The sequence below is a fragment of the Etheostoma cragini genome, chromosome 6, assembly GCF_013103735.1.
Source record: "Etheostoma cragini isolate CJK2018 chromosome 6, CSU_Ecrag_1.0, whole genome shotgun sequence".
Lineage (NCBI taxonomy): Eukaryota > Metazoa > Chordata > Actinopteri > Perciformes > Percidae > Etheostoma > Etheostoma cragini.
In genome coordinates this window covers 10,953,643-10,968,642 of record NC_048412.1, presented here as the reverse complement: position 1 = coordinate 10,968,642, position 15,000 = coordinate 10,953,643, and the positions used below count along the sequence as shown (strand labels likewise).

Here is a 15,000-nt window from a genome sequence, read left to right as displayed (position 1 = left end):
GGGCTGGTCACATAGACTGGAAAAATAAGGCTGTTTTAGAAAGAAATGTTGACAATTTATTTTATTTTATTCACAGAACTCTTTCAAAATACAAAAAAATACCGTTGGCTAAGTCCATGAACAGTTGAAAGTAGCATATGGACTGACAGAGCCCTTCTCAAAGGCCATGGAATCGGAATCAGTTCCAGTGGTTGGAGCAGGAGAGCAGACAGGGAAAGTCACGTTATGTAGACCCGGAAGACGGTAACATTCGTGCCGTAGGCCTATTTGTACTTCTCTACATCTATGGAAAAAGTCAACTGCTTGTTCTTGGCCATAATATGCTAGTTTAACAAACGAAACTATTGTTAGATAGCTATACAGTTAGTCGTAGTCTAGCTATATCCAACCTTTAAAACCCCATATAGTTTTGCCTATGTTTTACTCTCTTTGTTAATTTACGAGTGACGTTAGCCTAGGCTAGGCTACTTTAAAACCATGACCACGAGCGTTAGGTAAGTAGGTCTACTAGGCCTACTACTACTATACAGCAAGGCCTAACTTTAATTACAGGTGTGTCTAATTGCGGAATCAATCAAACTAATGTCAGGCCCAAACAGTTCGTATCCTAAAGCAGAACTTCAAGTTTGTTTGACATATGACATCTACTTCAAATGAGTTAATGATTATTTTATTATTTAGGCCTTTATGTCAACGAGGAAAACTGCATACTCTTTACATAGCTAACTATCCAGGGACATTTGTGCAGGCGACCCCCAGATGGCAGCAGTGCACTGCTCCTATTGAAGGAAGAGAGCTGCAGCTATCAGGGAGAACTGTGTTAGATTTGTGGGGCAAATGACCTCATACTGTAGCATCATCTTCATCACTAGGAGATGAAGGGATAATCGAACAATCATTCTCCTGCGTCGTCATTGTCTCTTTATCAGCTAAAACGCGATTAGTTTTATGTATGTAAAAAAATAGTAGGCCTACCATTGGGAACGACAAGGCCGTAACTGTTAGGAAACTAAATAATGCAACACCAGAACTCAATGACCTCATGGGAATATTAAACTCACGTTTCCGAAAGAATTTAGCTATAAGATCAAATAGCCCATTAGAACACTAGCACTGCTACTAGGCTACTAAAAAACAGGATGTTTGTCAATATGACATATCACACAACATGAGGGCTTGAGAAATTAAGAAATAAAATCCTGGAGAATGACTCCCACGCAGCCGGCATCAGGACCGCAGTGAGCGACACCGGGGGCTGCTGATGTAGGCTACTGTGGCGCACACAAAATTTGGGTGGCGCACAATGCACCAAAACCCCCCGAAACGGAATCCCAGGATATCCCACCCCCACCCACCACTCGAAACGGAATAGTCCTCCTCCCTCAGTCCTCCTCCCCTCCTCTTTTACCTCCGCCTTCCCTCACTATCACTCCCATTCCTCCGCCTCCCTTCCTTCACGTCCCAACTCGGGAGCGCCGCCGATCGGTCGCCTGGATTTTCCCTTCTCGGGCAAAATGGAGGAGGAGGTCTCTCGCTTAATGAAGGGAACACAGATTGTATGACCGGATCTGCTTCAATGAAAAGCGTTAAGATCTGCTTCGGCTGATAGATAATTATTGCAAAAATAAAGGCTTTTGAGGATAGCTATTGCTATTTCCGCAGATGCGACCACAGCCATGAGCGCAGGAGAGGGACTAGATGAGGCTGCGAAGGACGCGGCAGACATAGCGGCGTTTTTCAAATCTGGTAAGTCGGGAAGGGGCGAGTCTGGCTCAGGGAGAGCTACAGTAGAGCTGGTGGTCTGCAACATTGTTGCCAAAAATGACAAATAAATAAACACTGACGGGGTTCCTGGGCGAAATGCCTAGCCTTCTGCGCTTCGGATATGCTGGAAAGATGCGCACAGCTTGTGGTTATTTAGCCATACCATATTTAAGTCCACAGACTTATCATCCCCTAGGCTTTGGTGACAACAGCTTGAATAACACCTCCTGAAAAATGTGCGTTTGATTATTAGGCAGTGACCCCATTTTGGGTTGGACCAAGGAGGCGACAAGGTGTGGATGGTTACTGCTCGTACAGTCTATCCGGGCTCTACGAGTATGTCGACGTTACAGGCTGTATTTATCACGAACCCCTAGGATATGGGTCGAACATTTTGCAATTTAATTTTGGTCTTCAGAGGCGTGTAGATCGAAGAATTGTTTAAACTAACATGACATCATGCATCACTCTTAACCCAGGTCTCTCACATCTGATGCAGGGATAGAGGCTAGGCCACTGACGCACGCATGGGCAATAGGTTGCACCCAACGCACTGGGCCCCTCTGAGTCTGATATGATGGCATCATGCTAACAAATAAGGATAGGCCTTGCATACCTTATCACTCTGCACCCAAACGTAAACACCTTATGTAGGGGGCTGCACTTATGCCCGATATCAGCCTATTAATATGACAGGGGAACTTTTGTCATGTACTTTGTGATTAAGAAACATTATTATCTGAGGTATGTTATGCTGAGGTTTTGTATGTGTAAGGTGTAATTTACATTTCACTGGTCTTACTCTAATGATAATATCCCATTACCAGGTAGCCTATAGTCAATACTGACATTGTAATATTATGTTGTGGATCCTATTTCTTAATATTGGTACATCTTTCTGTACTGTACAATGTTTCCCCTTCAAAATGTGGTTTAGTTTGGCTTTTCAAACCTGTATAACACACATTTCTAAGAGAAGGTCAGTGTTTTAGAGATGACACTCATCATTATGTGTTTGGATTAGATATTGTTTTCTTATTGAAGCCAACACCCTCATGGATCTGAATCCATCATCAAGCCCCCACTTGTTTCAGCCACATAAAATACTTCTTTAACCCAATCTGACACAGGCATTAGGAGGACAGGGAAAGCCTTTACAACTTCTGAAATGTACATGTTAAAGCAAAAGTCCAGTGTTTGGAAATATGTTGCCACCATTAGAGAGGGACCACCTCTGATACACACCAGAAGAAGCAGCTGTCTCTCTTTCTATCTCTCTCTCAGCTGTTTCTCTCTGTGACACCTGGTGCCTGGGGGTCTGCTGTTCACTATCTCAGCAGATTGCACACATTTAGGCACACACACACACACACACACACACACACAGAGAGCATGTATCGTGCAAATGAATCAATAATAAAGCCAGCGTGCATAAATGTTTACAACATACTTTCTGAAAACTGTCTTTAAATCCCATACTCTCTGCTGGAAATTGCTTCTGCCAGTTAGACTGTGAGGAATGTTGTCAAAGTGGATTGTATTCAAATGTTGCAGTCCCTCTTACTGTTGGTTGGATGCTTGCCAATTTATTTTCCTATAGCTGTGTTGGATCAGGCTGGAAAGTTGGCTCACAGTGAAGTTGGACTGCTTGGATGTTTATATAGTGGCAAACATAGTTCATACAGTATTCATGTGGAGACAGAAATAGGTTATGGCCTTAGGTTTTTTGTCATAAGATATGATTATGAAGACAAAGCATGGGAAACAGTTTTTGGGCTGTTAAAATGGTGAATTAGGTCAAATACCTGCCTTGATGTCTTCAGCTCAGATTAGAACTGATTGTTTATAAAGTGTCTAGGTACCTTGTTTGGTTAATGTGCGATACTTCATTCCAATTTGGTGGCACACAAAGATGGACTTATTGGAAAGATGAACAAATCAAAGAATCCACCCATTTTCTACACTTAATGTGCTTTTAATTGGACTGTACTCAAACTAACTAATTTGTAAATTAATTTAGCAGACTCATATACCTTTTCCATCACTTTATGACATTTATCAAATTAATTAATTAATTATTCTTAGCCTAAAGTTAGCCTAATCTAACATTAAAAACATCTGTGAATTATTTATAGTTTTAATATTATATAATATATATATATATATATATATATATATATATATATATATATATATATACTGTATATATACTATTATTAATATAAAAGGATTATCACATATAACAGCAGTTTATTCAAGCATGGAATGATATGCATGCTTACTATTTATCCTTATGTTTCCTTTAGCTTCACTGTGAAGGACCAGTAGTAATGGCCAGCCCGCTCCCTGTAGCCTCTTCAGCAGGCTCCCTAATTGCTGCCAGCTTGTTGCATGTTAAAATCTTGGCACACAGCTGCTCATCCCAGTTGATCCCAAGCACTTTATTTCTAGGGCTCTGTGTATGTGTGAGTGTGTTTTGTTTTGCTGGGGATCTGGATGCACTTTGGTGCCCTAGTTAGTCAGTGAAGGCTAGAATATGTCAGATTCCTCTACTGAACAAGACATAAAGTGACTGACTGGCTGTCTGAGCTGCTTTGCTTAGTGAGAGACTAACTTACTGACTGGCTGGATGACCAAATGTGAGTTTGTAGCTACAAAGCAAAGAACTAAGAGTTTCCCTGTCCTAGTTTTTGATCCTGCACTTGTTTTAGTTTTCTTTACCTAGATCAATAATTTTCTTATTGGCCCTTGAAAATACTTGATGTTCCTCTTTGCTTGATTTTTTTCAGTGAGCAGATGGAGCTCCATCTCTGAGTCCCACACTGATGCTGTGGATCACAGCTCAGCTGCTGAGTCACTCTCCCAGGTTGCTTGTTCCGTGACTTAAAGTCCAATCTCAAAATTATTGCAACTGCATGACCAAGCCATTCTTATTGATAATTGGCCTTCAACTTTCCCAAAACCTCTAGCCTATTGTAGATTGAAAAGCTTGTTGGGAAAATGCTGTGCGACTGTTCAGTATATGATGTTTTAGCATACTTTTAATATAGAGTCAGTCAACTTTTGCAATGCAAAGCTACTGTCTATTTCTTAGCTTCATCCCTGGCAGCCGTTAGCTCCACGTGAACTAAAATCCTGTAGTCACTGGTGACACTCAAGTGATGCATTAGATCCTTAGATGGCTATATCGTTAAATATTTAGGAGCATTATGAAGGAAGCCATCTTGGCAAAACCAAAAATAACATTTGCACAATAGTATATTTTTAAAAGGTATTAATTCATAGATTGTCAATTGAGTAATGTGTAATGAAGTTACGGGACCTGTGTAATAGCATTATTGTACAAAACTGCACTGTAAAACTCAATTGACATAAAACCAGCCAGATGTACTGCACCCTGGAATAAGATTAAATAACTGTCTAAACAACCTGCGTAAGAGCCGTATCCGCAGCCATAACTACACTGATCACAAGACAGTGGTCATTTGTCATGGAGAATGGCGTTTAGGTCTGTTGCAAAAAAGGTAAACTGTGCACCTCAAAGCCAGTTTCATACCTTACTGTATGTGAATGGATTCTAGTGTATTCATTATTAATGCAGACATGCTTTCATCTATGCATGTATGAGTGACTTTGCAGTCAGCAGTGTATAATAGATTTATTTAGACCAAGACAATAATTGATAGGCAGGAGCGTAAGTAATTACCTCTGCTTTGTCATTGTAGTTCTATTGAGAATAATTATGAAAGACTTGTATTGTAAAGACAGGTTGTAAAACCCCAATGCATTTAAATAAAAAACGTTGTAGTTGGCCTTAAAGCGGAGGCTCAATTTAGACTCCCAGCCAATTTAAGCTAAAACAAACAACTAAATAAACACCAACATCGTTTGTTGCATTTCTTTATGCATTCTTTATTCATCCGCATGTTGTTGAGTGTATCTTGCACTGAGTATAGAAACAAGACATTAGCATCAACAAGGGATGTGTCAGTATTGACAACGCAGTGAGGCAGTTCCCTCTGTGCCCAAAGTGAACCCCCTGACCTATGCCAGTGCAGGCTGTAATGAGAGCCAAATCACTAAACAGTGAGTCTTCATGTTCTTCTAGCGCAGTCATATGGAATGAAAGCATAATGACCTAATGTTATGTTGCATACTTAAGCAAAACTTAAGACATACTTAAATAAGTATGTATATGAGGAAGAACCCTTCAACAGTCCACGCAGTGTGCTTCTTCAGAGTATAACGTACAGTGGACAGTACTGATAAAGAGAGAGAGGGGGGAATGGGAAATCAAGGACAAATGTGTACTGAGAAGGGACACAGGCAGAAGTTAAGACAGAAGTAAGGTCAAGAAAGCAAATAAAAACACAAGATTGAGGGAAAAGAAGAGATTCAGAAAAAGAGGACATGACATACTTAAAGGGACAAACAAGCCTTCACTCATCAAATTATAGAGCTGAGGCTTGGGTGGAGCACACCCTTCAAAATGTAGGCTACTCTGCTCATGAGGCTGAAACCGTTCGGTTGCATCCAGGGGCAGCCTAATTGGCAGTTGGTCAGAGTTAAAGACTATAAGCTGAGATTGGCATGGCCTGCACTGCTGAATTACTTGGGCCGGCATGCAGAGTCGGATATCTCACTTATTCAACTCATGTATAAACAGAGGACAAGCATGAGAGACATATAAATCTAGTTTTTGTAAACCATATTTACAACATGTATGTTTATTATACGACAGATACAGTAAAAAATAAATAAAACAAACTCCTGCATAGCAGCATCTGCATTGGCAACCAAGCTAAACTGAAAGTGCCACAATGGTCATGAGGCTGATAAGTTGTTTGGCTTCATGGCCAAACATTGTTTTATTCAATAGGTCAGTAGTTTAGTTTGCCAGCAGGATTGGAAGCATTTTCTTTTGTGATCTGCATGATAATTCTTCTTCAACAATCCTATACATCAGTACAGTATGTGTCAAATTCACACAAAGTAAACACAATAAAATAATGCCATTATTTGTATTGTATATGTGATAAGAGACTCTAAAGCAAATGGTTCCAAAACTCTGCAAATCTGATTAAAATAACTAGATGTCATCTTGATGCTCAATGGCAGCAATTGGTTTGCCTTCAAAATAAGAGTGCTTGCTGCTGGAATGCCTTGATCGGCGAGTGGTTCAATGCGACATCACAGGTTTGATTCCTGTCTGAGACCGTTGCTGCATGTTATACCCCTCTTTGGCCTTTTGCATACTGTAAATTGTTGTAGCTGTGATCTCTTGCACCACACAGTAAGATGTTTTCCTTTTGTGAAGAATGTATATATAAAATGTCTAGGTTCAAGCTCACCTGAAACAGTAACATTACAAACCACATAACTTAATCAACAAAAACAATGTTCTATATCTACATGTGAAAGTTAGTTCAAATCAGGGATGTGGTGTGTATGTTCCTGAAATTTTTATCCAAAAAAAGGCCCAAATCATGAAAATCATTGGTCTTAAAATCATGAAATACAAATGGCCACATGGCTAATAAGCAGTAAGCAGCATACCAAAAATGAGTGATTCCAGGCCAGTGTTCTGTATGTGAGTGAGAAGAGGCAGTTTTCTCCTCCTTGCTTGAGTTTATATAAAAAGCATACTGTATGCTCCCAATAAGGATCAGATGTTTGGATGCTTGTCATAGCTTGTTCCTCTCTTAGTGTTTATTAGAGTGTTTTATGAAGAAGACAATCAAGAAGGTAGCACAGCTAGGCAATTACCTATTTTACAGCCGGATTGGGCTGATCGATCTCATCAGACACACTTTTTGAGAGAGTCGTAATACATTTTATGTACATGTAACCCCTCCTCCATCTCACCAAATTATTGATTGCTGTAGAATACCATGTACATCCATACCAGGGGTCACTTTGAAGACACAGACAAGGACCAGGGTCGTCTTTTCTTTGACAGAGACAACATGCAGATGTGCATTCCAGGTAGTTTGAACTCTAATGAAGCTGGTCAAAGACTTTAGCTTGTCATTCATTTTCTGGACAGTTTGAAATAAATCTTAAGACATACCAGAGACCATACAGGAGCTACTGTTGTACTTAGTGTAGACTATGCAGAGCAATGATCTACCTTATTAGATCTATGCTACATTCTGCTACATTGTGCCTAGGATAAGAGAGATCTTTCCCATTATGAACTGTTAAGTGATAAACATACAGTTAATAATGGCCCTTTACTATATCACCTAAAACTAACCAAAGCAATAAAATGAACACTGCTGCTAAAAAATATTTTATTTCCTGCCATTGTGATTGGGATAAGTTGATAACCCATGATATACCTGAAAGATATTGGCTGGTAGCCTTATGTCGATAATCAGGAATTCCAATAGGTTGGTAATGTGTTAGTAGGATGGGAAATGTATCCTGTGGGACAGCCTCATTTCTTCATGCACACAACGCACACATGCACAGAGGTATAAATCACTACATCCCACCCATGTCGCCTGGAGCTCTGGAAGCAAGGAAGAGGGGGATGGAGGAATGGATTGAATGAACAGGGGATTTGAGGCACAGGAGGATTGCGGGTCATAAAAATAGGCTGTGGGCTGGTCTGTGTGTCTCCTGCAAATCCCCCATCTGATAAGAGAGAAACCTCTTGTCAATCAACTGCAGACTCCCTGTCATTTTACCCTTTTTCATTCCTTTCATCGCCTCCTCCTCTCCGCTCCCACACAGCCTTCCATCATTACCTCATACCTAGCCTCTCAGGATTGTCATATATTAAAATAATGATCTTGTTTTGTAATATCTGCTCTTGTGTATGTAATTCACTAGCTAGAATGCATTCAAGTTTATTCATGTTACGTTAAGTAACGTTTATTAATGTGATTCTAATAAAATAGCGGCATTTTCCCCAACATAATTAAGTTTTTCTTGATTCCATCTGTATTGGTAGCTGACCAGTTAGCCAGCAAGCTAACATTATCCAGCAGCTAAAACCAGACTATGACAATATATTTCACATGTCAATGCCACAGGGGTTGTTTGTTTTAAAGTACAGGTTGCTATGCCATTTTTAGACTAGACTTTTATGCAATAAATCTGACCTTTGTTTGCAAATTACCACACTACATTGTCAAATTTAAAACATTTCTTTACATAAATCATGTTACAATAACATACATTTAAAAAAATTGACAATTACCTGACATCTAACTTCTCTTGTCGCAGCAGTCATCTTCACAGAAGATTCCATTCAAGTTCACAAATAAACAAACAAAAACAATAAAACAGCCATGTCCATAGTCTTATCTGAACAATTAAGTGTCATAACAAACTATTTCCAAACAATTAAACTTACACCACAAAGATAACTACTTTTTATCCCCTGAGAGTGATGAATGTGATTTTTCTATCATGTTCTTCCTAAAGACAGATTTGTTGAGTTGTTGGGGTTTAATTCCAAATGAGGACGCAAGAGTAGTTTGTGTTTTTGTTTGTTTAATAGATACGTCTATGTTTTTGTGGTGCCTGCGGAGATTTTTTGTCGACAACGCCAACGTTGTCAACATAACTCACTGGAAATCCAAAATATTTCCACAGCGGTGCCTTCATTGAAAGAGGAGGGGGCTGAAGTTCTGTCAATGGGGCTCCTGCATGTGCTTCTGCAGTTTCTATCTTTTCTTTTGATTGGCTGTGACTGTTGGAGGATAAGACTCCCAGCGTGTTTTTTTCCGCTTGGTAAAATGTGAAATTTTACCAGGCAACGTGCGATGTTTAAGCGTGACGTTTTAAACCAGGTCCCTTTAATTGTTGGCGCTGTTGGGGGGCTCGTGGGGGCCTGTGTGGCTGCTTGACAAGCCGACCAGACGTGATGTGGGGGCGGGGAAGTATCAACGATTCCATTTTTTTATTCAATATTCAAGATTTCAAATTAATTTCGATTTAAAATTGAAATCGTGACACCCTTAAATGCCATCTAGCAATTCAACGAGGCTGAGAGATGGGTGTGGGTGGGGATTGCCGGGGGAACGGTACGGCTGAAAGACAACTAAAGGAAACGTCCCGTGTCAGAAATAAAATAATAGATTTCTCTGGGTTTGACATTTGGCGGAAACATTTAGGAGAGTGTAACTACACAACTCAGAAAATATATAACATAGATATGGTCGTTTTAGAAATTCTAATGCAGAAATATTAAATATTGTGTCTTTAAGAAAACAACAACTTGTTGAACAACGGTGTTCTGCCGCAACACTTTAGCATCGATGTTAAAAGAAGAGTTTGTTATCCCAAAAACGCAAAGCATTCTCACAGTGGTATATGCCATCTCTTGGAACCAAAAGCATTTAAAAAGTGTAACCATGTGAAACCATTGTATAAACATATATTAATAGACAAAATGTTTGCCAGGATTCCACCACATTCCTAATTCTTCCTTTCTTGATCTTTCTCCCCTCTTCTGACCCTTTAGCAGATGTTTCATTCCTCCCTACAGTTCTTCCCCTATCTCCTCTTCCATTCCCTACAGCTTTAACCAAGGAAGCATCTGGATCTGGTATCTGAAGTCACAAGCCTACCACAATGTTTTGTGCCCTCTTTGAAAAAGCAGCCACAGACTCATGAGGCCATGCCCCCCCTTGAGTTCTGAGACACACAGTTTTTAAGAACTTCCTCTTAAGAGAAAGGTGCAGTGTCAGTGAATTAAGTGTCAGGAAGTGTGTACATGTTTCATTTGCAAAGTCGGTTAAAGAGTGAGTCAGTTGTCTGTCATTGTGTAGAGTGAAAAAGAGTGGGTTACCAGGCTTTTTCTTTAGTTTTAGGGTATTATGCTATTTACATTATATGAGGTTAATAGTGTAGCACTAACTTTCAATTATGTACGTTCTCACGCAAAATAGCACACTTGCACACCTCCATCTGCATCCTTGCAACTTCAGATACTAGAGCCATGCACTTTACTGCACTTCTCTGCACTAATGGCATTTTTTACTTTTTTAGAAGACAAACCTCAACCTTAATTTAGTCAGTATGAAAACATAAAAATAATTAACAAAGCAGAACATGGACTCAACTTGGGAAAAATCAAAGCCCAGCCTGCAGTGTGTGTTTACATACATGTGTGAGCTTGTGTGCTGCCTAAGACTGCTTGTCTTCTGTCAACAGCTGTGCTCAGTCTGTCCAACAGGAACTGTGCAGTCTCTCCTTCTCTCACAAACACACACACACACTATATCTTTCCCTCTTGCTTTGAAGACAGTAGTAGGCTGTGATCCCTGTCGCATGAACAGTGCCAACCCACTGCTCTTCTGGCTTAGGAGGGCTAAACTGACGCTTTGCCTCTCTGGCTTCAGATAAAATAGGTTGAGGATTACACTTCACATCCCTTCCTACTGTATTGGCTCGCAGAAGAAATACTGCCAATTGTGTTGAACTGTCCTGTCTTGTACTGTCATAGCAAATGTTGTGTATTTTGTTGGTTTAGCATTCACACACATACATCTGGCTACAACTTTTGCCAATGAAACACTAAATGTTTGCACATTAACGAAAATAAAATGAAATTTATATTTCACACTTCATTACTGTGAGATAAATCTGTGAATCAAAGAGCACAGTTCCCCTTCACTTTGAAGAGACAGGGCCTTACAAATTTTTCGTTCTATATAAAAATGTTTCAGCCGCCTTCCAAATCATCCTCCCTAAAGAATAGATAGAAATCTGATCTGTTTGTTATCTTTAAAAGGTATAGATGCAGCTCAGATGAGAAGAGTTTTAGAGAATGCTTAGTAGATGTTGTTTCCTTTCAAACATTTTTTCACAGCTTGATCTTGATCATGGCTACAAGTGAAAGCTACGTCACTTGTTTTTGACGTGCGTTGACACAGTTTCTGCCACCCTATTTGGTAGAAGATTACTTCTTCCGTCTCTCCTTCACAGACTCCTTCTGTCCATATGAGCATGTTACCACCTAATCCCTGCCTGGCAGCATAAGATGGCCATGATTTCTCTGGACAATATTTAGTCACTATACATCATAAAGATGGTTAAACACTGACAATATTGTTAGAGAGTATCTAAACATTCACTAGAGTTAAATTTGTTACTTCTTTCACACACTTTTTCTAAGATTCAAACACACCTTGCAACAAGTAAGATGCCAAACACACATAAGGCCTCAACAATTATGCTAATGTATGGGTAAGCACTATTGACTGGACCAAACACTTTATCCCTTCTACTCTGTAGAAAATGAAACATACAGTGTGTGACCAGGTGGTTACTGTAATCCTTGTTAGGCAGCAGCATATGCCAGGCTGTTCCTTTCAGAAAGGCAGCCAGAGGAAGTCAGAGCGAAGAAGAGCTAAGCTGCCCCTGTTATCTCATGCCACTGTAGTGGCCGACTGATGACTGACCCAGAAACAAAGTTTGTCAGTCTGATGTCAGATACAAGATGCATGTCAGTACAAATCTAAAACGTATTACGTCTTTTTATTCAGGATAGAATTATTTATTTTCAGCATAAATTTGACAAAAAAAACACTTCCCACATCTCTTTTTCGAGAAGAAATAAAAGAAACGTAATTTCGCCTTATTTTATTTATGTGTAATTTATTGGATTAGCAGGCGGTCCACAATGAGCCAGTCGTTATTAATTAATCAATTCTGAATTGATCGTGATGCCAAAACTGGCGCCACTGATTCAAGCACTGCAGCCAGACAGGACCCAATTTTGCCTCTAACGTGACAAGCTTAGCCTACCACGCAACAGACACAGCTCCGATTTTTTTACTGGTCTGGTTGAATATCTTAACGTTTCATTTCCCTGAAGGTGATTTCTAAGGTATTAGAGATACAGATATTTACTGTACTTGGCATCTTTAAATGATTAATTTGCTTATCAGCTGGTGTGGTGAGAGTCATGCATAAGTGTGTATGTGTGTGTGAGCGTAAGGTAAAGAAGAGCGAGCACAAGGATCTATAGTCTCGATCATTAAAAATTTTAACTGTACAGTTTGTCTTTACCAGCTCATGTTCAGCATTACATGCATGTGAGTGCACATATACAGTATGTGTGTGCACATGCATCTGCGTGCAGCATGTCTAATGGTGTTTAATCTCAGGGAGTGACTATCCAGATAGTCAGATCAAAGAGCTGTTCCACAATTGCTTACTCTCTCATTTGTACCCTTTAATCACAAATTTCTAACTTCTGACACTAAAACATGGGGAAAGTTGTGGTATTGCTTCAGTAAGTCACAAGACAGTCCTTTCACCTTTTACTTCCTTCATTAAACTACTTCTTTTTTATCTCCCTGTCTCTTTTTAGATTGCTCTCTTCCAAAATGTGACTCCAAACTAGATGGCCCAGGTCAAACCTCAGGTAGGTCTGATTGTCACACAGTCATGGGTAACCAATAGGGAATCTCCTTTCAAAGCAGAATGAAGATTATTCCATGCTAAACATCCCTACATATAGGTGTCTTGCCAGTCACTGATTAAGAAAAGGTTACACTGATTTGCATTTGTCAACTATCAAAATAAAATTCAAGCCGAAAGTGGGAACCAAGGTATTTCATGTTTAGGGAAGCTTCAGAGCTCCGTGAACTGTCTCTATGTTGGGTAAGAGGAGAACCGCTATACGGCTGATGTTCAAAATGTTCTCCATTTCACAATGGATGAGACAGTGTTGCTTATATACTGTATGTATTTATGTGTGTGAGAGGGATACGGAGCTGAAACACCAAGAACACCATGTGCCGTGCCCCCTTTAAGTAAAATCGTGTGTACCATCAAAGCTCTTCTGCCTTGAATCCCGTTAGACTCAAGCCTGTCTGTGGCATCACATAGGAACCATGACCTTCTGGGGTCACATCCCTAATACCCCCAGGACCTAAATACTAAAAATACACCAAGTCACCCTCTAAGGTTAGATTTTTGGGGGTTATAAACAAGAAAGTCAAGTGCCCTTACAAGGCTATGCACAAACGAATGTGAGCATAGTTCCCGGGCCATAGATAGATTATGAAATTGAATCTCTCTTGGGCTAAACTGTAAGTATTCCATAGAAAGTCTGTTTTAAATTATACAGACTTTATGTAATTGTAGATTTATTTATTTGATTAGGACAATGCACATTAATCAACATTTCTGTAAATGCACCAGTGTTAGCCAGCCGGCTAATTTTAAACTGTAGTCCTTGTTACCTAGCATGTATGTCTTTATGATGCTAAGAAACCGGAGTACCCGCAGGAAACCCGGTGAGAACATGCCGAACAACCTGGATTCAAATCCAGAACGTGAGGCAGAAGTGAAAACCACTGAGCCACCGTGCTGCCTAATCTGTGCCAGGAAAGCTGGCAAAATAGTGGCAGAAATTAGTTGTAATATCAAAAGTGAAGACAAAAAACTTAACTTAAAGATTTTTGTGCATGCCATGAAAATTGAAAGCGAGAGGAGAGTATTAGTAATGGATGGGACACATCAGTCATACATCAATTGTTGTGATCGCTCAAACATCAGTATAGTGGGTTCTATGTCCCTCTGTGAGCCCTGTTTGTTTGACACTGTTTTGACCTGATGTTTTCCAATTGGGTCATTCAGGGATTAACATTTTACAGACTGGTTTTAATTGACAGCTTGATCTATTATTCCTACTTGCCAGAATTTAAAAGAGTGCCACTGGGAAATAATTTGGACATGCCAGCCAAATCCTGTGCACAGGCCTTTTGACCAAAAAACCCTTGAAGTTCGTTCCTGAGGCTGAATCACAAAAACTAAGGTTGCAGTTGTGTGTCTTTGTATATTTTTGTTGAAATCGGAATAGAAATTCATGAGCTGTAAATCAGAGTAATCAGGTTGTACGGGCCATTTCTAACCCGTTTCTTTCCTGCTCATTGTTCATTTTCAGTTACTCTACAGAATTAACTTGCCGTTGAATTAAATGCAAATTTAGCGAATGCTCTAAAATATTCTGTTGTACTGTAAGTCCTCTAGGGGAAAAAAAAGACTAATGAATCTTTCACTTATTAGCTGATCCGGCACATTGTATACACAAAATGTGCTATAGGCCCAAAAAGAACATTCAGATCACATCAGAACAACGGAGAATTAAGAAACGCCACACACCAGCAACAACAATTGGACGGCTTTTCAATACTGCTTGCTGACATAATCGTGCTGTTATCACGAAAGATGCTTCCCATTAAAATAAATTTGTTTAAAAGTTGTGAG

The 15,000-nt window shown here is 39.7% G+C and overlaps 1 protein-coding gene across 4 annotated transcripts in view; it reads left to right on the top strand.

Moving 5' to 3' along the window:
* The first annotated feature begins 1,407 nt into the window (after positions 1-1,407).
* Positions 1,408-15,000, top strand: part of triob (trio Rho guanine nucleotide exchange factor b) — a 102,622-nt gene continuing 89,029 nt past the window's right edge. Inside the window, exons 1-2 of one of the 4 annotated variants that reach the window (XM_034873178.1) lie at positions 1,408-1,746; positions 13,097-13,150. In XM_034873178.1, the coding sequence (XP_034729069.1) occupies positions 1,677-1,746; positions 13,097-13,150 (124 nt within the window). In that variant the 5' untranslated portion in view covers positions 1,408-1,676. The remainder of the gene's footprint in view (positions 1,747-13,096; positions 13,151-15,000) is intronic. The other 3 variants (XM_034873179.1, XM_034873177.1, XM_034873173.1) reach the window with 3 other exon arrangements.